This window comes from Paramacrobiotus metropolitanus, unplaced genomic scaffold (assembly GCF_019649055.1).
Source record: "Paramacrobiotus metropolitanus isolate TYO unplaced genomic scaffold, Prichtersi_v1.0 Parri_scaffold0000067, whole genome shotgun sequence".
Lineage (NCBI taxonomy): Eukaryota > Metazoa > Tardigrada > Eutardigrada > Parachela > Macrobiotidae > Paramacrobiotus > Paramacrobiotus metropolitanus.
In genome coordinates, this window is record NW_026570287.1 from 427,787 (window position 1) to 450,650 (window position 22,864).

A 22,864-nucleotide genomic window follows, 5' to 3' on the forward strand; every position below is an offset into this window, starting at 1 on the left:
TTGCTATTATTAATAAAGTCCTCAGTACGGACAGACGGTACTTGTACAAACCTCCGGAAGCGCATTGTTCAATTGACCCTGGCTGCGCTATCTGGGCGGTTACCTTGGCGTCTGTCTGCACTACAATCGGACCTTAGCAGGCTGGCACACGACAGACGTTGCGCTTGCACGAGACCGTACAGTACGCTGGTTGCACTGGAAGAGACATCGCATACAAAATTTAGAAACCGGAACGCACTTTTCGATTTTTGTCTTCTAATTCACTAACTGGAACGTGTCAATCCTACGTACCTATTTAAATTTTGATTTTCTATAGAAACCTTTGTTTGTATTGTATGGCGCTTTTGTCTTCGGTAGATTTAAATTTTCCCTAATGTTATGGATTATCAGTGACACTTTCAACACGAGTCCTTTGCACAGTTTGTGACTACTCGTATTGTCAGTGTTGACTGCTGAGTGGTGACTGCTCTAGTAGTCTAGTTTTGCAAATTTTCTTGTTTACAACTTTACTGTTTACAGTTGTTCATGCCACAGTAGCTTTTTACCTTCTCAAATTTCCTAGCACCTCGACTGATCTGAAATATCTGTTTACTGGATGAGCATTTCCCGATTGCATCCTAATATACAGTCATGGATGAATATGATCCAATTGAACGTGCGAAGGAGCCATCCAATGCACGTATTTACCGAAGGAAAGGTGCAGGCCCGACCATCATGACTGCTGTTGGTGTGCGTAGACCGCTCGCGCAGGGAGAAGATGATTGGGATAAATTAAAAAGCAACTGGAATTCGAAGGTACTTTTTTTTCCGATTATCTCCCTGTTAATCAGTTGGGTATGACGTTCGTTTTTCAGCCTGGGGACAAAGAAGAACTGGTCCTCCTCAAACAGACCTCTCTAGCGAAACCTGCTGTTCCTCGGCGATCGCTCTCGGAAGGACAGCCGTCTACGTCGAAGACCGCGGTGATGGAGAAAGATGTTTTTGATTTTGACGATTTTGATTCATTATCCATCTCCAAGACCGCGATGAACCTCGTTGGAAAGCCCGTTGCAGATACCGTGAAGCATTCTAATCCGTATGATTTTGATCAGGAAACCGATCTGCCGCGCTCGTCACAGTCTTCGTCAGGGAGCTCCTCATATCCCAGCTCTCAGGTACAAAATGCAGTTTTTTATCTTTGCAGTTCCATTCGTAATTTGATTGGTGTTTGGTTTTTTTGGATGAATTTTAATTTAGGAAGTTACATTTTTTAGATAATTCCTGCTTGGTTCCGTTGTATTTTGATATGTATAAATTTTTAAGGAATCCAATAAATCCACGGGCTCGTTAAAACGAGTATCGCCCAATTCTCTGGACGATGAAGTGGTATTTAGAAAGCCTCTGCAACCGGCAGGCAAGAGTAAAACAGCACCGGTTCCCGTTACGAAAGGCGATTCCTTTCCTCCCAGCCGCAAGCGGCCTGCTCCGAAAGGCGGAGTGGAGGCACGGCCGAAAAAAATATCTCCAGACAAAGTGCGAATTAACACTGATTTTAATCCATTTTTAATTTATCGTTTGCAGTGGAATCCGATTGCACTCTTCTCGAAGTTGCTTTTCGAACCGTAGTAACGTAAATTCACAAAAAAACTAGCTTCTGTTGATTTCTGAAATTTGGTTTACCTTATTGTTAAGTAGTATAATGCCGAACGATTACCTGCATACTTAGAATGGGTAAAAAAGATACATTTTCACTTCTACAATTTTTTCCTCAGATTCCCAACCAATCTCAAGATCCCGTTCCATCGTCGTCGCGAGGTCCAACGTCAGCGTCGTCTAGTAATCCGAAACCTGTAGTCAAAGCTGTGATACAACCTGTCAGAAAACCCGTGGAGAATCATCCAGCACCGATCCAGGACGAAAGTGATGCCGGGCGGATTTCAACCGAAACTGTTGGGGATCAACAGTTTGCTGACGTTGAAAGCGAAATTGATTATCTTTTGAATAATCTGGACCTGCGTAAAAACAGCCCAATGGTGCGCTGTTCGACTGCCATTAAATTATCCAGAAAATTATTGGATCCCACTTTCCGTGTGCATTTTTTCACGCTGGCGCATGGAAGAATCTTTGATTTGTTAAAAGATGCCGCTCGTGACGCTAATCTACGGCTTTGTGCTGCCGTTATTGTTTTGGTGATGAGCACCGACAGCTTAAAGATGAACATTGATCAGAATGGAATGGAACTCCTGTCCGATATTGTTAAAAGAGATGACGAGAAGAGTGAGAAAGTCGATCCGCAAATTATGAACGGCGTTGCTGCAGTGGTTGCCACAAGCAAGTTTAAGGATGATTTGGAAAGGAATAAAATAACAGTAAGTTCTGTGGAGTAACTCCCACTAACGCACGAAAGAGTTGTTTCGGTAGAAGTACACTGCAAAGTTCTGAAAAACCTAGATTGTTCGGTGGGGACTTGTACTTGCAGTTTTTTGTTGTTGTGATTCCGCTTTAATATGCTTTGTGATTCTTTTCCATTTGTTTATTTTCTTTCGTGTGCATTATGTGATTTTAGTAACACATTTAGTATTACCGTTTGTAGACTACCCGTCTCGTACTGGAAGCCCTCATGAGGATGAAATTAGGCTCTCAGTGGCCGTGGTTTATGGATGAAATACGGCACCAAGGATTTTTGGACCATTTGATTAAGCATTTACGAATTTTATTGCCGGAGCTCGAAGCCAGAATGACTCTATCAAATATTAATGCTCTTACTCGTTTAATGGATTTTTTCTTTAAGGTATGTAGCGGTTGGCTTCTTCTCCAGCGAATCCTTTTTAAGTGTAAAGGGCTTATCTGGGTTCTTTACAGATTTCTCATCGAAGTAAGGAGAATTCCGAATATTTGGTATCGGGATGCCGGTCTGCCGGGCTTAAAGCTCTCGTACAGCTCGGAAAATTCTGCAACAAGCAGCTGTTATCGAAAAAGACCCCCGGTGATATTAAAGCAGCTCTGGCGTCGCTGTTGCAGTTAGTATTTTTGGTCATGGCCAACGCGAGCTTTCATGCAGGTATGCAGTTATCGTTTTATTGTAAAGAAATCGTTAGTATTCTCTTGTTCATTTTTCGCAGAACTTTGGCGAGATAAGATGGGGTCGGAGACGAGTCTTCTTGAATTAAGCGTCAATTGCTGCATTAGTTTGGCTCCCGTGACTACTCGGGAAAAATACCAGGAGATTTTACTGCAAGCAGTTCCCTGCTTGGTTAATCTGACCCATAATTGCGAATCGAACTGCCAGAGGTTTGTCGATATTGTCCCGGCGAATGCTGAAGGAAAAGACAAAATAACGTCTGTGTCCGGATTTGTTCGGGTATTGTGAAACGGATATATTAAAATAATAATGATGTATTCTTACATTATTAAAGTCTTGTAAATCTATAGAAAAGCGTAGAGCGTTGTCTAGTTCATTGTTAGAGCCAGAGGCCGTGGTAGATAACATTTCCTTCGTTGTAATTTTAGCTGGCAAAGAACACCCATGAGGCAGCAGAAAGTTCGGGAGACGATCTGGAACGGTGTACCGATCGTTTGATAAATAAGATGGACACAACCGCTGTCTGTAAGATTTTCATTTTGGTGCCTTGTGCGTCATTAAAAAACGGGCTATCTATGCCTGCTGGATATATGCATACATAATTATTTATCTCATGGTCGCTCCGTGTAAAGTGACTGCTTACTTTTGTGGTAGGTACTTTAATGGATATTTTTTGTAGATACCGATTTGATGGAGAAAGCTGGCGAAAATCTTGAACAGTTTTCCATTATGTCCTACATAGGAATTCTCCTTTCTCATTTAATAACATACAATGAAGTATGTTTGGAAAAAATGCTTGCCGGAAATACAGTACCTGTCTTTAATGATTTCCTTTTGTTTGCACATAGGTCGCGCGCAGTAGTTTACACGAAGAATTAAAAGCTACCTTTGGGACCGTTTCGACGGGAACTGAAATCCTCACAGGAGCCATCCGTAGCGTGGCGGATATGCTTGCTAATGTTGTCAACGTAAGTTATGAATACGTAATCTTTTTTGTGAGATAAATATGAAAACAGTGCTTTTTACTTTTATGAAAATAGATAAAAGTTTGTTTGAGAACTTGAAACAGTTTGTATTGAAAATTTGTTTGTTAATGGTTTACATTGAAGACGATTTTTTATACTTCTGTATGCTTCTCTTTAGTTTAATCGTATTTCTCTTTCGCTTTAGCACGATGGAAATAACCTCCCAGTTCACGATATGCATACGGCAATTGATATCCTAGAAGCTTACGGATTGAACCATAAGCCTTCGTAAATGCGCTTGTATTACCAAAGTCAGTGATGTTTTTTTTACATTTTACCCAATTGATTTGTGGTGGTTGGGTTGAGTGAGCCGTAAGTGGTTTTAACGTGCAAATTTCTTTAAAGTATCTGTATGATGTGCTTTAAGGCATTTTTTGCGTACATTTGCCCACTTTTTCTTTGTTGAATTCCGTCTGCGGCATTATATTACGTGTGTTCAAATTTATTTGTTGGGTATCCTAATATCTTTTATTACGAAAAGAGGGTGAAAGGGTGAAGATTACGAAAAGAGGACGAAGATGCAATAAATCTTAATCTGAGTAATGGTGGAGTGATGGAACCAGAGGAAGCGAACCGTGAAGCCGGCTCCTAAGCTCTCGTAATGAGAGTTAATAGAATGATTGCAAATTAACTACTCTACTGGTAGGCAAAAAACAGGCGAGTCTAATTGATTGCCTCCGTGTTTACAATTAGCACAAGGCGACAAGCAGTCCGTACAGTACCAGTGTACCTGATATGGTGTATGGGTATAAAGAAATTTTAGTTGATGTATAAAGTTCTGGAAAAAAATGTTATTACAGAACAAATTTTACACTGGAAAACACATTGGCACTGAAAACTGTATGACGAAAACGTGAGTGTGCCGCTGATCACATAATCCCTTAAGCGTCGGAGGATGAAATTTCCATCAGTCGCCGAGCCGGTAGATGTTGGTGTGGTGCTGTAGCGTCTTAGATTTGTTTCCCTTCAAGAATAGAAATTTCCTGTTAGGACCGCTTATCGGAGAACTGGAGAAATGGGAACCGAGTCACAGCAAGCCGGAAGTGTCACTACGGTGTAAGTGAACGAAACTATCATTCCATAGTAATTATGTTTCTTTTTTGGCATTTGTTTTATGATTTTTTTCCTTTTTCTGGTTGCAGGTTTTCGCTGTGGTAAGGCTTAAAAGCCCCGTTCTTATGGACGTTCACTTAATGAAGATATGTGAAAGCGCAAAATTCATTGCAGGAACGCTATGATGGGAACAACGATGCTGGCCATACCATGGGCTATCCAACAAGTACGTTTAGTGATTAGTCACAGTATAAAATTATCACTACTCGAGTAGTTATTACCGAATGCCACCTTAACCAAATTTACCGGATTGCTTTTTTCATAGGCTGGATTTACGTTGGGAATATTTCTAACCCTGTTTATTGCGGGATTATCATATTATACCATCACTCTGGTGCTCTCGATGGCCGATGAGATGCGCTTCCGTCAGGTGGACGGCAGTGTGCCGATTCAGGATTTCTCCGAGGTGTGCGCCTATTTTGTGGGGCGTCGTTTTGGACAGATTACCGTGTGTATTTCCCTCTTCACCATGATAACGGCCGGCATTGGTACAATATTTCACGACTGTATATTGCAGTTATGCTAAAAGAAATATAAAAGGTTAATGGATGTTGATGTTTTTAAAGCATATTGGATTTTGATGTCGGATTTTCTTTTCGAGATGGGACATTCAATAGCAGGTACGAAGAAAACGTTACTGATAACTGAAATGAAAATAAAAGTAAATTAACATATATAATATGCAGGTTTCTTGAACACCACATCCAACGGCACGAAATCCCATCATCTGTATATGACCCATGGCCCGATGTATGTTAAGCATTTCCGAGCGACTGAAGACACACCGAGCGCTACAGGCGGTATCTTTTCTCAAATTTGGACGCAGTCGTTTATTCCACTGTTCCTGGTCGTGGCGATCTTCCCGCTGACCTTGATCCGGACACCGGTCATTTTTACCAAGATCAGTTCGTTGGGCGTGATAAGTGTATTTTACCTCATCGCCTTGGTCGGCGTCAAGGCCGGCATTCTCGGTTTGAATTTTGATTTCTGTGCTGATCCCACTTTACGAGGTAGGCTTTTCTCAAACGTTGTAATGAAAATGAACTTGAAATTTTTGATATATATTAATTTATTTGATAAGCACAGTTCCCGTGTGCATAATGATGATGCTGTAGGGTTTCGTGTCACTAAATTAAAAAATAATACGTATATATTAATTTTTATTGGTTTTTGTAGATTTTCGTTCGGGGTTTCCAGCTCTTACCGGCACGATGGTTATGGCGTTTTTCCTGCATAATACCGTGGTGGCCATGACCACGGCCAGTAATCCTAACACGCGCAGCAGAGATACCGGCATTGCCTACATTTTGGCGTGCATTACGTATCTTTACATCGGAATCACCGTCTATGTTACATTCCCTGAAAATAAAGGCACAATTCAAGATGTAAGCGAGCACCACTGGGCTTTGGTATTAGGTCTTATACCCGGGCAGAAATTAACTGACCTTTTCCGTACCGAATTTTTTAACCGGACATTTCGTTTTGTTTAACCCCGGCTGTTATTGCAGAATTTTTTGAAGAATTTTGCCAGTAGTGACGTTTTGGGGCTTGTAGCGCGAGCGCTGCTCTTGCTGCAAATGATCTCCATTTTCCCTCTTTTGGTGTACGTTACGCGTATCCAGCTGGTTCGTCAACTCCTGCGACGTGACCCACAAAAGTAAACGCGACCTTACTGGGCTTTCCTTAATTTATTGGTGGCAGTGTGGAACATGTTCTGATTTCCAGTTTCAAATGGATTCTAATCACCAGTGTCACCCTCATCAGCGCTGGAACGTTAATGGCGATATTCTTCCCCAAAATTGGCACAGTGTTGAGGTATCGTGCACTGATAAAACCGATAAAATGCATAAAAAACTGAAAATAAAGTAATTTTCCCAATGCATAAAATTTGTTTTGTAGCTTGAAATTTGCATGAAATGAAACCCATACGCCGAAATGTTCTGGCGCCGATTATGTTAGTACAACTCAGATAACGACGTCGTTTTCATTAAGCACTTGAGAAATTTTTTGGATTATTGTAGTTAATAAGGGATTTTTAATGCGAGCGCAAAGCGTCATAAAGCTCTGAATGCATATAAGAGAAATGTGCCGTTTTTTGATATTACGCACATAAAATGTTTGTTTTAAAAAAATGAATGGCTGTTTTACAGAGTGACGGGATCTTTGGCAGGATTGGCATTCTCCTTCACTCTGCCCTGCATCGTCTATCTGACGTATCTGCGGCAAGAAGGCAAAACCACGCACGCCATCGTATGGACGCACCTGCTGATAATTCTCCTCGGCTTAATCAATTTCATTTCGCAATTTCTAATTTAATGCCCCGAACCGATCCGGCTGACGCGTATATGCCGCCGTTACGGTCGACATGTAGCCATTAATAAGCATTCCACTATTGTCAATATGCGGAACACGGTAATTTCTCATTTTTACTTAATGGAAGATTTATGGCTGCTGCGACATGCTTCGCAAAACGGCTTCACAGCAGCTGGACGAGGCCAGTACGTGTAATGGTTGCGCAAACACATATATCTGCGCGACGGTAAATGTCGAATGATGGCATTTCCAGTGCACGTTTATTATCATTATCGTTATTTCGCTTTTGGCCCTAATCAGTTGGGTGCGCCAAAAATGTATCTTTTTTGTTTTTACTTGTGGATGTATAGTGATTGCAAGGGAATGGTTAATGATTTGGCGCCAGGTTTTGTCCGTTTTTTGATAAATGTGCTTTCATGGTTTCTGCCATATTTTTATAGACTTCACGGAGATAAATCAAAAATAAAATGACAAGTCTGGAATTGTGTGCTTCCTCTCATGAAAAATGTTTGCGAGGAGTTAAACAATAGACCATGCTGAAACAATAGACCCGCGGGAGTTTTTTTGTAGTAGCACTCTGCGTAATTGTTAAGTTTGCTTTCTAAAAATGGCTTATTTTCGATTAAAACAGTTTCCTTAAAGAATTCACATATAATTATGTAGATGACAAACTGCATGGCGTACAGTATTCGTAACGTTATTGATACACCGCGGGAAATTGTTTTCAACCAGCTAGCGCAAAACCCACGACGTTTACGTTATTATTTTCAAAAAAATACTGAAGTTATATTTGTCCGTTGACCGTTGCCAGAGTCAAAGAATAGTCTTTTATTTTAAAATGCGGGGATATTTTCAGAAAAATTTTGCATGGAATATTAACAATCATGTGCCATAGTTAAACATGCAGATTTTATTTTATTACCACAATGTCTAGATGGAACTGGAAAGAAACTTTGGGTGAGCGCCTACAAGTCACAATCAGCTAAATGAGTAATGATGAATAGTGGCGCTTGTGTCATGCGTACATTGAGTGCCCATAAGAATTCTATCGTTCACATTGCATTGTGCGGTGATTTGTAAGATTTATCGGCTATAAATCGTCTATTTATGGCAGTAATCAACCAAATGTTTTGCCAGAAGTTCCGGAGTACTTGAGTATGTCGGGTAAAAAGCGTAAATCTTCCTGTTTTATGCGACGTATGGCTCGAAGGGTCAATACGCGCTAATCACGGAGCGGGCTTTATGCACCATTATAATGCTTGTGTAAACATATCATTACCGTCCGATATGGAAATGATATCCGTAGTAAATTAAAATCTAGCGGTAATTAAAGCTGCACCCTTTTGAAAAAGCCTCGTCCGTACTGCAGGAAAATAATATGTTATTAGAAGCTATACACCCGGTATCTAATTTTTACCGGTAATAGTAAGCATAGGCTTACTCAACAACAAAAATTAATCAAGACTGGGTACGAGAATAATGTTAGAAATGCTATAATCAAATAATTTTAAATAAGTTTATCATGTTTACAGCCAGACTTTCTTAAAATTTCGAATAGCGTTTTTATTATAGTATTATGATAGGACCCTTTGACCATGACACAGTGATTCCTCCTGTTTGTGTATATATGTAGATATAAGCAAGTACAAGTACGAAAGGACGCAAGCGCACTGTAAAACTCGTGTACAGAGTATGGAATACCAGATAAATATATGCCGCAATCTCGATTTCATAGGGGTGTAAAGTTGATGGGAGATATATATCAGCAGCTCCTGTTAATAATGTCGCAGCTTGTTAACGCTCGACTTCCTTCTCCCAGTCGTCAGGGATGGTCTACAGAACGGAAGTGCGATTAGGTCGCTGCCGGCACATGTACAGTAGTGTGCATGTCAGACGCATTGAAACATGGCTGCCAGCCAAGACGCTGCATGCAGTGATAAAAGAGCGGCTGCGATTCTTAGCCGCGATATCTGTCCGTCTAACAGCATCCTCCATCATCCGTTGTCACTGCTGATTGTGTTAATGCGTGGAATGTTTGGTCTCAAAAAGCAATTTCCTATTTTGCTATGCTTCCGCCAGTTATCATTAATATCGGGCTAACCGGAAACAAGGTCTACTGCAGACACTGATGACCGGCCCCGTCAACATGCTCCCAAAATACCCGACAATCATCCATATCACGTTATGTTATCGTTTTTCTGCAAACAAAGATTTTATTTACGAGGCTAAATGATATTTGCTTAACATTATTTACCGCATGAGATGTGATGTGGTGCATAAAGTGTTTCTATCGGTAGAAATACAGTTAAATCCCAAGGTTTTTGAAACTTAATAGTTTAGATTGATGAGATGACTTCATAGGTCAGGTACCAAATATGTTACAAGAAGGCACGCATAACTATGTATTACATATCATTAAGTAAATGTCAAATCGTGATTTTACAGTGCATTGTCCTGACACATCGTATGAATACCATCGAGACAGCATCCTGGCAAGCATTACGAATAAATTTAAGTGTTATTTTGTTTTTCCGATTTCTGAAACGTAATTCCGCTTTCAGTATTATACTGTCAGCGCTGTTGTAAGTATTTTAGAGTTCTGGTTTATCGATTTCGAGAAACTGTGCATTTTTATTTGAATTTAGACTATCTAATGCAAAGGTTTAATATTAAGTGCGAGATGCTGCGCCGCATGTCTTTATTTGTGTTGTGTACCTTGTGCGCAGTCAGCGCTGTCCTCTTGAATAGAGGATGGATTTTTATTTTTGGGTTGTTACATTATTTTAAAATATCAAGGTTATAATAGCTTTAGTGATAGTAACAGCACTGCATAGTGCCGTGCTGGGCAAGCCAACATACTCGCAGTATCGCATCATAATACTCGTATAAACCTCAAGAATCATGGCTCATGACGATGGCTGCATTCGAGCCGTTACAAAAAAGCACGGCTGCGGAAATTCCTTCGTACAGTGTCAAGGTATACTTTATACAGTTCTTGCGGTTACTTGTTCTAAATGTGATGAAGCACGAAATCAGTGCACAGATAAGTAGACTGTGCTTCAATAAAAACAAAAATGAATTTGTGCACTTTTATTTGACTGTCGTACAAAAAATAGAGCAGCAAGACATTAAGAAAATTGGTAGAAGGAAAACTGCGCGCCACGTTCATTAAATAAAAGATGCGGCTCAGTATTGGGTATTGGTACGGTATATTGTTTTATTAATATTTTGTGAGCATTAAATTATTTATTGACAAGAAATCAGCTGAAAAATAACAGCAAGGTCACGACAAAATATCCACGGTCAACTTTACTGAGCTGTGGTCAGTTTTTTGCATGGTCGCAGTGGCGCATTGCAGACGTTCACAAGCTGCGCAATCCGCTGTGCATGAGAAACTGAAAAGACAATGATGACACAGTCGGAAAGGATATCGATGAGGGAAATATTGCCGCATCTACGGGAATTTTTGTTGCTTATAATGATCATGATGGATGATGTCATTCATGCGAGGTAATGATGCGAATATTCACAACACGCTGTTGACATCCATCATGCACAAGATCATATGCATGCTGCATGACTGAGCTACATATGCATGCGCAATGTTGTAACTAAATTTCCTGTACAAATAAAATAAAATTGATGTTCAGAATCCTAACGTCGCCGGTAAGTGTAAAGGAAGAAGAAGTGCGTAAGCTTTAGCTACTTGCTTCTCAAGATTCTGTTGATTTACATACTTCCTGTACGGGTTAAAGTTATGTGCAACTGTTAAAGGATAAAAACACCGGCCCATAAAATATTTCCGCTAGAGTAGCCATTATGTTAGTCGTATATTTACGGATACAATATAGGGTCTATCTGAAGCTTTAAGCAATGCAAATGCTCGAAAAACCTTTTTTTAAATTTCGTAGCAACATTCATGTTTGAAACCTTAGAATAAATAATTATTAAGATCCAAGGTGGTCAGAAACTTGCAGTTGCATATTTTGAACTACTCTTTCCAGTCATGTCACATTTTTGCTTTTCCCAGGCGAGATTTACTTTTAATTACTGTAAGTAGAACTCGTGATACGGTGCAGCTTAACAATTCTCGAATACGCTGAAAGCATTCCTTTTCGGTGCTAATTATGATTTATGATGATTACACCAATAAATTAAATCTAACAGCGTAAGCCTACGCAGAACACAAGCATTATGTAAGGCGGTATGATTACTATTTCTGTGGCACTAGCTTAACGAATCTCTTAATGAATGCAATTAACGTCGTTTCAAACGTCGTGTTGCAACAGAGGTACCGTATACTGCTGCAAAAGTGACTGTGCTTCTGTTTTCTAAAGATAGCAAATGTTTTAAATAAAATTATACGCCGCGAACCGGCTTCGCAGCAAGTAGGCTTAGCAATTACACCGTCAGATGCAATTGATTTAATTCTGTTATAGCCTATGGTCGAGAAACTATAGCGCCCATGAATAATTACATGAATTAATTTTTTCCTGTATCTCATTCTGGCTTTTGTTTGCACGACCACAGGACAATGTTTTTTGAGCCTGCAGTTCTGTGTGACTTATACACGGTGGCGTTTACGGTAGTAAAATTATAGTGTCTAGTTGACTGTTTAATAACAGTATCCGATAATTACAGACGTCAAAAGCGAAATTATAGCTATATGATGACCGTAATTACGTAGTGGTCCAGCCAGCCGCGATGATTTGGCAGGCAACATAGTTGTCGAAGCGGAAAACGCAAAGGATGGATTATTATTCGGTGTGCTGTTACAAGCCGGCAATTATGCCAGTCAAGAGCCATCGGGTACCACATGCACTATGACATTATAGTCTGTATACCTCCTAATTACCACGCTCAACAAACCTACTGGTAACTTCAACCCGCCATCCTGTTTACCGTGAAATGCTGATGGATTCGGGCGACAATTGTTTAGTCAGTTGTGTTTTTCTAAAATTACCAATCAGCACATAGAATCTTTGCGGAAATATCTTTCAGTTCCAAAATTTTTCAGTAGATCAAGTAGTACAGTAATCCAGTAAGTACGGAAATACTTCTCATCCAGAATGTATCTATATGATAAATGTAATACAGCTGTTTTTGTCTTTAATTTTAATCTTAGTGCTTTTAGGTACGTATGTATCACCTACAAAAAGTGAACAACAAAATTTGCCCAGCTTAAAAAGGTTTGAGCCAAGTGCTTCTAGATCTGTAGCAAGTGGTTTGAGCCAAGTGATTCGTACGTATAGCGGCGCTGTGATAACGCTGCCGGAAACAACTGCATGAAACAAACAGATTTTGCTTTCCGCGGTTCTAAATCAGTTAGAATTATTCAAATTAGACAAAAGCTGGTTAAATAATTTTGGATGTTAGCTACTCGTAGGTAGTTTAGCCAACAGTTGTTATTACTGCCTAACTATAAGACATAAGTTACTGTGTTACTCCCGTCTTGGTTAATTTGAAAGGACATTGTGGATGCATGGACTAAAAGGATAACGCTTTAGCATCATTGCTAAACAATTTGGTTTATTAATTCAGTATTTAGGAGAGCAAAACAGACTAGAATAGTATACTGTGCATATTCGTCTTTCACTACGGTTACAACTGCATGAAACAAACACGCACATGCGACTGCGATGCGCATTGTGAGCTTGGAATATTTTTTACTGCTAAAGTGATAATTATACGACGAAAAGGCCAAGCATATGATTTACGGCGTTCTGCAAAATATAATTGCGGCCAGGTATATCATTTCCTAGTGCACGTGCTGGAGGGTGTGGTGAGTCTGGCAAATAAACAGTGGCAAGTGAGAGTTTTATGGTGACAAACGCTTTGTGATTACTAAATGATAAATGGCTCCCTTCAGTTTTTAGATTATGACGGATCAGTGTTTTGGTGAAATTTAATGATAATTTATGTGGACATCCAACGTTGGTATTACAAGAAATGAGCGCACTGCAGTCTTATACGCGCATTATTTTACTATTTGCGCTTTCGGGCCTCTTTGTGCGGCATTATCGAACACAGTCATACAATCAATCAGCTCGCATTACTCCCGACCGGTCAATTTAGCCAACTATCGAAAATATTAAATACAGAGTGTATATGCACCAGTTATTATAGTGGAGCAAAAAAATGCAGCCACGACTGTACCGCTTATTGATTTAAATATTCGAACGCTATAGGACTGCATAAATAACTATACTACAAGTCATGGTTAAATATCAATCATCGGTCTTGTGATAATTAAAATCTGTCGGATATTTCAGTTGTGAGAGGAGAAAAACAAAAGGATATATCGATCAAATGTCAAAGCTGTCAGATGTAAACATGAAATTTATGCTGATTACAGGTAACAGTCTTCCAATTCAATCCAATATTGGCGCCGGCTCATGGCAGGCTTATTCAGTACAGTATATTTAATCTCGAATAGAGTAGGTCTATATCACTTATTTATGCATAAAAAGTTGCTGTGTTTTATCGTCACCAAGGGGATATCAAAGACAGTCTAAAAAGTGCAACTGGCATAGTTACACCATTCACAGCCACACATTAATAAAGTAAATTTTAAGGAAAATGCATTTCGTTTACATAAACACAGAATTTCTATACGTGTTTAGTAATTATCTCTATTACGTGTTCATTAGTTTTACCAAAAATTTTAAAAGCACATGCTGGTCATACTAAATCCACACAAAAAATTAATCCAAAGTTCCGCAGACTGTAACACAAAGTGAAGTCCATGCACATACCTACCTCTACAACTCTAGATCTACTACAAACATATGTAGTAGATCTTTATGTATTGATGGTTCTTTATGTATTCCACAGAAAATTTCAGAATTATCGGTGTGATAATGGAAGCCACATTAAAAGCAGAAATTTTAACATCATTCTTAAATTTACATGTTTTTGATTTTCTGTATAGGTTTTGGCTTCGCCTGTATAAAGAGCTAATGAGTTCTTTCAACGCTGGAAAACAAAATCATGATCATTTAGTGTGTTTGTATAAACAAACATGAAACAGTTTGGAGAAAGTTAGCCTTGAAACAGAGGCATGGAATATAAAAAGTGAACGTGACCTTTTTCGAACCAGAAACCAGAAACATACCGGCAACTCAAACAATGACAGCGTTCTATGCGTTTTTGCCGGCTGGACCCATCACATTTCAAATTAGAACTCAACACAAGCCGTGTCAAATTCTTAATGTGCTGTTGAAGACGTCATTGGCAGTGGTGCATGCAGCCGGCTGCCGGCGTTCGCAGCATCCCGATGCTTAGTGGCGACGGAAAAAAACAACAGCCGACGGAAGATTTATGAGCATGGCTTTTATGGTTGCTGATGAGAATAGATGAGCGAAATGTCTATAATGTAATAAGCGGATGTATGCGACTGTTTTTCCTTTGACTGCTGCAGAAATCTGACTGATGATCGTAGTGCTGTGTCGATCGGCGCGTTGTCGATCGTGAGGAGGGGAAATTTAATATGAAACACACTGCCTGCCAGTCGGATGATGGCCGGCGTTCCTTGTGTGCCGGCTCGATGCTTTATGTGAGCGAGTCATTGTGAAAGAATTCATGATAAATTGATGCGACATTAAGGAGCGAAGAGCCGGATTTTTCTTGAACATATTGGCCATTTATTATTGTGAAAAGACAACTGAGCATCGTTTGTCATCTTACTGTAAACTTCTGCTCATTTTTCCCAATCTCCATCCCCACAGGATGTTAGGCGAGATGACGGCGCTCGTGACAGTTTGAAAATGCTATCATGTCATGTTTCTTGGCCGTGAGCTTTGTTACTGGGACTTGTAACGCTATTAATGCCGGCGTACAAGTGAAAAATGAGCACGCACTCTGCATCTGGCTTCCACTTCCACATCCACAAGGGCACCAACCACAAGTTCATCGGAAATATTCTGGAAACCTACATTAGTGTTATCAATTAAAGTTTATTTGGGATTCAATTTTAAATGCATGACTTTTTCTGCAACACCGATTTTTGAATTATGGGTTCACAATCAGTAACCCGATTTGATAATTTATCTTTAATTTTTAGAATTGATTACAGTGTACATCTTACCAAAAGTTTTAACATTTATCCGTTACTACACTGTAATTATGAGTAAGAATGACATAAGCTGCCTTAAAAGTAAAGGCCGAAAACTCGTCGTGCGTGTTATACAGCAAATGTTATTTTTCCTTTGTAACATGCGATCGCATATATCATATCCTCTTATAAACATTACCTTACAACGTCTGTAAAAGTACAAATAGTCAGATTACCTATCCCGATATTTGTGGAATTTATTAAAAGTTTATTTCCAGTCATTAGAAGCACCATATTAGGCATCTACATGATAAGCGGCACGTTATAATAATAAAAGATTTGCTTGTCTGGGTTCGTCAGGTGACCGGAAGTGGCGCTTTCGTTTTCTGATGTGCAGAATCTTAAGTCACAAACGAACCACAATTAATTTAAATATTTATGTCTTAGTGTACAACACCCCAAAAAACTAATGGCATGTACAATATGTATACTTGCCTTGTTCCATTTTGCCAGATTGCATTTTTCTCCTGGTTTCTGTAAATTCGGAATGATCGCTGCACTTGTTCAGTACTCTGTATGTCGAACGCGGTGTTTTAATTACGCTTTTGATATATTTTCTTTTAGCTGACTGGTGAGTGTTTACCGCAGGACAGCGCAGGTTCACCTCTAACCCGCTTGCGCTTTTTGAAAAATTGACACACGGTTTACAATTAACGAAAGTGCATAATTATAATCCAATAGCGAAAATTATCCTCGGCTTCTAATTTGATCCGTGTACAGCTGATTAACCAATTTCCTATTGACGTTCACGCAAGAACTAACGATACATCATTGCTAATTTGTTGATGCCGCGCATTCAGATATAAAAACGCTGGCCTCAGGAACGTTAAGACTATCTTAACTGGTCAGTGTAGATGCCGGCTAAATCGGATATTAATGAAATTTCTCATTTAATTGATGGTATTTATCTAGGGTAAACTGGCTTAATGCAATGGGCACTAAAAGAGAATATTGATATGCTATTCCAGTGCACACGATGTCTTCAATCGACATTAGTTGTTCAATGCGGAATGTCGAGTAAATTTGTTAAATGATTAATCTGTGTGGGTAACGGCTTGTTTTTAATTGCTAGATAAGCACAGTCGATATTGGCCGGCCGCCGCCGACGGCAGCTCTCTCTTGATCGCTCGACAGTCTGTGCACCGCATGAATCGACTTATCAAGAAAAGTGTTACTTGTATTCTTGGAGAATCATACAATTTGTTCTAATCGACTGACTGTTAATGGATCAGAATTCCCTTGATTGAAAATCAATATTCCCAAGACTGGCGTGTTATGTTGATCCAGAAATGTCAAGGGAATTAATGTCGACACTATCTCTCGTCGACCACGGCATGCAACACCGGTGCCGGGTGCAGTAACCGTCAACTACAGGCGGGAGGTTGAATTTAAAGATAAAATGGCTCGAAGAGTTCGAAGCTCTTTTTCTGAAACTATAATGTTCTGAATTTAATTTAATAGTTCAGCTTCTTGCCTTCGTAGTCTTTCTTATAATACTGCAGAAAGAAAAATAGAAATTCAAGCGAAGTGTCGTAATATTACAGAATAACAAACGGTCGCTATCGGCATCAAACGAACCGGAAGTAGTTTTCTCAACTGTTTATCTCGTTCTATATTGCATTTCTTATTCGATATCAACTGCAGCCTTTTCCACAACATTTGTACATAACTATAAGTTCCATAAAACAAACAGCAACAAAAAAACAACATGTAAATTTTTGATTCGGCATTCACAGTCTTCAAGACAACAGTAAATTTAGTATAACAGTAGTAGTTTGTAGGTTGTACAAATCTCATACCGTGAGCCACATAAACACACAGCAATGCCGTTTAATGTGGCACAAACCATAAAAGCCTCATTTCCACTACGAAACTGTCATACTTCCTCCGGTCCATCTGGTGACCCCGAGAAAACCAGGCGTGAATTCCTTTACACACCAGTCCATAATTCCGGCAGATACCGAACCTCCTTAGAACGGAGGCCGGTAGTACGAGTACGGCGAAGGCGAGAAGAAGCCGGGTGTTGGTCCGTTGGCGGCGTTAGGCCACAGACTGGAGTAGGGTGAGCCCAGGCCGGGTACGGCGGTCGGCTTATAAGGATTGTAGCGGGAAGCGGCAGCCGCTGCCGCCGCGGCGGCGGTCGGGTTCAGACCCGCCAGGGAAGGGAACCGGCTAAGATAGGAGGCATAGGAGGCGTAGGCGCTCTGCAGGGGATCGGTAGCGCCGCTGGCCGCCGTGAGACTCGGGACTGAGAGATTCGTATGGGTGCGGAGATGAGCAAATAATTCTTCACTGGTCAGAAACTGCTTTCCGCAGCAACGCTCCGGCATGCCGGGCGTCACCCAGCCACACACGAGATTCTTGTTGGATGGGAGTCCATTGGCGAGGGATGAATATGAACCTACGATATCAAAACGATTTGTCAGTTTGAAATTCTCGCTGACAAATACTGCAGCAAATTAAAGACTGCACGAGACACAATCGTAGTGGACAGACACACATACTTCTTTATCTCTGTTTTCATATGCTCTACGCCGCAATCCACATAGTCTATTATTAGCTGGAAAACAAACTTACGTTATTTACATTATTACATTATTTAGGTATGTTCAAAAATCGCAAAAAATAAATTATGCATGGTGAAGTTGAGAGAACACAATTTTAAAACGTTGCTAATAAATTCGAAGCCCTGTGTGATAAATTTTAGTTGAAAAACTGTTGCAAATCTTAGTTAACAAGTAAGAAGAATGCACAGTAACTGCCCAGAACTTTTTCATTTCGATCGGTACAATTTACAGCACTTGAGATCTTTCGTATAAAAGTATTACGACAACAATACTACGTATCGATAATATGGCAGTCCTTTAGTGTGGGATAACAATAGAAATATTATTATTAGTAGCATAAAATACAACATTCATAAAGTGCAACATTTTTCGATGCGTTGAGCTAAGGTAGTTGTACACTGCTCACTAAAATTGACGTTTCTGTGGCTTTGCGGCGCGGCGTTCTTTACTTTGGCCCGTATACAGCGGCCATAAACATAAAACATAGTTATATCGACAGAGGCCTGCCAAAAAGATTTACAGCCGCTGCAAAGTCATCTGCATTTTTACGTCCTAATCAACCACTTTTTACGGGCACATAAAGATTAGACCAGTGGTAATATACCGGCCTAGCATGGAAACAAAAACCCGTTCCGCCACGAATCCAAGCCCATTAAGTGAGTGGAAAAATAGTCACTTAAAAAGATTTTGATTGGTAATGTATAACGAGTGGTCTGTACATCTTTCCCGGGCATTGGGTTTTTATATACAACGGTCAATAATAAAATCTCACAATTGCTGAAATGAGCATTCAGTTACGGTAGGCGCGTTCTCGACAAGACACTTTGGTAGTTGTACACACAACCTTGTCGCTGGTGCAGAGAAGCGCATAAAGAGCAAATTATTTCCCCGGCGTTGATACATTATGACAGGGTAGTAATGATGAGCATGGTGTGGTGATCATGAAAAGCGGCACTGCAGTACTTACTTAATGCGCTATAATCCATGGGAACAGTGGGATTAGTTCCGCAGTGCATCGACGGCGAACAGCCATAACAGAAGGGATCACGGCAAGCATACGGCAGCATGCCGGGCATGGGCAGGCCGGCGGGCGTTTTCAGTCGTGCCGCCGCGGCGAAGTTCAGTGGATCACTCAGCGGTGAACTCGAGCCCGGGATAGGGTGCCGGGATGGAGGCGGATAGTGGTAAATTACTGCTGGATTTAGCCGGTGAGGGGCTCTGCTTGGCCGATGGACTCTTGGATTTGCGATCATCGCGCTCGGGCGGCGGCTTGGTGTCGGCAGTGTCGACGGTGTCGGCTTTGGAGGATTTGTCTTTGTCTTTGCGGTCTTTGGTCGTAGTGTCGCGGTCGGGTTTGGACTCCTTCGGTGGCTCGTCGGACTTATCGCGAGATTCTTTTACTTTCTTCTCAGATTTTTCAACGGCGTCCGGGCTACGGCGGGGCCGCTTGTTCTCACTACCGCCACTGGAGTTTGGTGGGGATTTTTTAGATGACGGCGGAAGTTCGACGGCTTTGATGCTCTTCGACATGTCCGGTGCGCCGATACTGTTGCAGGTGGCAGCCAGCATGGCTAATGGACTTTTTTGCGCATCGAGCTAAACGAGTACAGGAAATATTAACTTAAAAGTCAACAAAGTACTGTAATCAAATCAAAATTACGGATAGTACCGATAACTAAAGTTAGACAACTGCAATACCGAGCGTACGAGTATATTATGAGACTGTGGTAATACTGAATAAAAAACTTCAAATATCTATATTAAATACTTGAGCTCTTATGCATCGAGAACAAATGCAAATATACAAATTAAAACACTTCAGTGCACTGCTTTCGTAAAAGAACAAATTCTTGTTAAGCAGGTGGTAAAGCACAATAACGCTTCGTGATAAAAATAAACAACTGTCAATTATTTAAGTTTGCTAAAATACCAGACAGTAGGCATTACTATGGTATTGATTGTATAAGTTGTACTATAACTGCTGAATGGGAATAAAGTACAGCATAGTTAACGGAACGTAATCCAAGTGTACAGTACATAGAATAATCATAATTTACCATTTACAAATATAAATACTCCGCGGGATTTAAAGCGTGAAAACCTGAGTTTCGCATACATATATAAATCAAATAGCAAAATTGTTTGCATAGCAGTAATTAGAGACTTTGCACTGTTAAAGATGCTTACAGGTGTTGGTAGGGGCGATATATAATCCGGTCTAACATATTGATTAGCGGAAGTGGACGCCGTGTGGCTAATCATGATGACAATACAAAGTGTGCAAGACAAAAGCGATCTTCCACGGCGCAAAACAAAAGGTCAGATTATGGATTTTTCATGTACAAGATTCTCGGTGTGTACAAAATATCCGTTGCGCGGTGTGGAGTTAAAGTGTAAATGATACAAGTCAGTCAGTCGGTTATGAATGCACACTTATGGATTGTGCATATACCGTACGGATTTGCGAACAGGCGCTGACAAGCGAAGGGGGCGGAACGGAAATGTATTTCGGCACCCAATGATTGGTGCAGGGAGGCTGGGCCAACTGTCATATCAATTCGGCATCAGCTGTGGCTGTACTGTCCGATATATCAGTGTGCACATAAATATATCGCAACAGAGGAGGAGGCTGCCTATGCGAACCTTCAAAGCGGCTGTCAAAAGCGTCAGTCAAAATGTGATAAATGCCAACAATTGCCATTCTAAGACCCCTGCTTAGTGATCAAAGCTGATGTACCGCATCGCCATTCCCCGGCCCCGAACAACAGTACATTGACTGGTGTTGGCTCTGATCGTGCCCTCTCCACCGGCTCGTTAAGGACAAGGCATTGTGACATGCAATCAGACAATTCCCAGACAATAAACCCATAGAGTAACCGGAATATCCATCACGCACGCATTGACACTGCCCGGCATCGCGCACGTCCCACAACCCGGCTCAGAGCAACTGCTTACCACGGTAATAAATAATAAATTTTAATTGTGTATTGCCTGTTGGCAGGTTAGGGTGCGCTCCACTGACGCAAACGCCCGTGGAATGTGGAATGTTTGGCAGGTAACGGACGGTGAGGATATTAGGGCGGATAAATATATGGATTTGCGAGGGATTGAAGAAAAAATATTTGTATGATATTTGACGCGCCAGTATGCCGGCTGATTGGAACAGCTGTGACATGTAGATCCGCCTTGGTAGCCGCCCTCTCGAAGCGACTGTCGATGGATAATATCAGACGTCGGATAGCTTTTGTGTATCAAAGACAGAAGCGCTGTCGAGTTGCAGTCGGGGCGGGTTTATACCGGCGGAAACCGGCAGCCGGGCATATATACACACAGAGTGCAGACTACAACTGCAAAAATGATTGTGTCAACCCGAAATATTAACGCTCCGCTTGACTGGAAGTCATTCATCATGTCAATCATTAGGAGATTTATGTCAAAGCAAAATGCCGTAATAGAATGACATACAGCACACACAGCAGCAGCAGCCATAGAGAATGCCCCCAACAGCATCATTGCTACACAGAACATTAATCGCCGATATATATGTCCGACAGGTCTTCCAGCTCTCCCACGTCCATCAATTCGCGCGCCCTTGTGCGATGTATTAACATGCACTGCACTGTTGTCTGTCCCAAGGCATCAATCGCTGCCAAGTTGACCGTTATGGATTGACCACGCGTATAACATTTCGGGCTTTCATTTAATTTCCAGATATTTTGCTATAGTTTATCGCAGCGCTGGCGCAATACACCAAAATACATAAGCATTTCGATGGGTTGGATACGCGTTTTCAAGTTATTTTGCATAAGTAATTTCACATGAACACTAATATGCGCCTCCAGTTTTTGGCGAGACAAATTCTGAATATTTATAAAAAAGTACGTAGTACGTACGTGATCGCCAAAAAATGCCCGCAAAGCTATAACCAAATTGTTTCGCGTCCTGACCGGATGAAAAAAATATTCCATTTTGCCCCGCGACGTTGCGCATATCCATTTTGATAATTTAAATTCAAATTTGGATAATAATAGACACTTGCCGAAGGTGTAAGCCGATATATAAATTAATATAGATACTGTAATGTAACCATTTACTTGTGCTATAGCAATGATCGCTGACCACATGCATGAAAATGCTCTCTTCATGGTTTGATAAAAGAAATATATTATCCAAAACTGACCTAATATGGCAATTTTTTTCCGGCACTAATTAAGTTAACTGCTTGGTTCTTTAAATAAATACTGCCTTAAAAACGCAGAATACTGCATTTACTCGGGTAGGCATTTATACCCGTACCGGCAACTGGCATCGACCCATCATCACAAACACAATATTGCAAATTTAATCGCTATCGATAAAAAATTTAAAAAAATTAAAATTAAAATTATGTAATTTCGGAAAAAGGCTATATTAGTATCTGCTGTTAAAGAATTAGATAATCAGAATACTAATACAATATAAACGCATTCTTTTTTTCATCGGACTGTATATAGCAACCTTAATAAAATTAAGCATCGAAGTGCTACAAGCCTACAAGCACGTGCACCTAGCCTGTTACTGGAATTAATTGCCCAAGTCAGTTTGCATTGAATATTGGTACCACATTAGGACCTTGCCGTGTGGCGTGTGGCGTCAGTTTTGTGATGTCAAACTGTTCGAACAAATTCACTGA

At 40.5% G+C, this 22,864-nt stretch overlaps 3 protein-coding genes across 4 annotated transcripts; 2 read left to right on the top strand and 1 right to left on the bottom strand.

Annotated features, from left to right (window-relative positions):
* Nucleotides 1-215: 215 nt before the first annotated feature.
* Nucleotides 216-4,565, top strand: LOC129594278 (wings apart-like protein homolog). Its single transcript, XM_055490907.1, has 11 exons — nucleotides 216-795; nucleotides 855-1,154; nucleotides 1,303-1,512; nucleotides 1,752-2,348; nucleotides 2,573-2,770; nucleotides 2,842-3,040; nucleotides 3,102-3,340; nucleotides 3,490-3,586; nucleotides 3,741-3,838; nucleotides 3,910-4,029; nucleotides 4,232-4,565. The coding sequence occupies exons 1-11, from the start codon at nucleotides 631-633 to the stop codon at nucleotides 4,316-4,318; spliced, it is 2,310 nt and encodes a 769-aa protein (XP_055346882.1). The 5' UTR covers nucleotides 216-630; the 3' UTR covers nucleotides 4,319-4,565.
* Nucleotides 4,566-4,759: 194 nt separating this feature from the next.
* LOC129594279 (neutral amino acid transporter 9-like) lies at nucleotides 4,760-7,967 on the top strand. 2 transcript variants are annotated; one of them, XM_055490910.1, is made up of 10 exons: nucleotides 4,760-5,142; nucleotides 5,229-5,240; nucleotides 5,314-5,365; nucleotides 5,465-5,687; nucleotides 5,766-5,819; nucleotides 5,886-6,209; nucleotides 6,376-6,584; nucleotides 6,708-6,856; nucleotides 6,925-7,014; nucleotides 7,350-7,967. In XM_055490910.1, the coding sequence occupies exons 1-10, from the start codon at nucleotides 5,102-5,104 to the stop codon at nucleotides 7,513-7,515; spliced, it is 1,320 nt and encodes a 439-aa protein (XP_055346885.1). In that variant the 5' UTR covers nucleotides 4,760-5,101; the 3' UTR covers nucleotides 7,516-7,967. The 2 variants fall into 2 exon arrangements, with proteins under 2 accessions (XP_055346885.1, XP_055346883.1); XM_055490908.1 differs by lacking the exon at nucleotides 4,760-5,142 and having other exon boundaries at nucleotides 5,152-5,240.
* Nucleotides 7,968-17,215: 9,248 nt separating this feature from the next.
* LOC129594291 (zinc finger protein Noc-like) lies at nucleotides 17,216-21,209 on the bottom strand. The gene is given in 4 exon segments (XM_055490927.1): nucleotides 17,216-18,026; nucleotides 19,160-19,349; nucleotides 19,351-19,788; nucleotides 20,380-21,209. Coding segments are annotated over 4 exon segments (1,134 nt in total). The 5' UTR covers nucleotides 20,455-21,209; the 3' UTR covers nucleotides 17,216-17,595.
* Nucleotides 21,210-22,864: the final 1,655 nt, after the last annotated feature.

Coding starts and splice junctions, on each gene's coding strand:
- LOC129594278 (XM_055490907.1), top strand. CDS start 631: ATGGATGAATATGATCCAATTGAACGTGCGAAGGAGCCATCCAATGCA. Junction 2,349..2,572: donor TGGAAAGGAATAAAATAACA/GTAAGTTCTGTG, acceptor TACCGTTTGTAG/ACTACCCGTCTCGTACTGGA. Junction 2,771..2,841: donor TAATGGATTTTTTCTTTAAG/GTATGTAGCGGT, acceptor GGTTCTTTACAG/ATTTCTCATCGAAGTAAGGA.
- LOC129594279 (XM_055490908.1), top strand. CDS start 5,176: ATGTTTCTTTTTTGGCATTTGTTTTATGATTTTTTTCCTTTTTCTGGT. Junction 5,820..5,885: donor GATGGGACATTCAATAGCAG/GTACGAAGAAAA, acceptor TATAATATGCAG/GTTTCTTGAACACCACATCC. Junction 6,585..6,707: donor ATAAAGGCACAATTCAAGAT/GTAAGCGAGCAC, acceptor CTGTTATTGCAG/AATTTTTTGAAGAATTTTGC.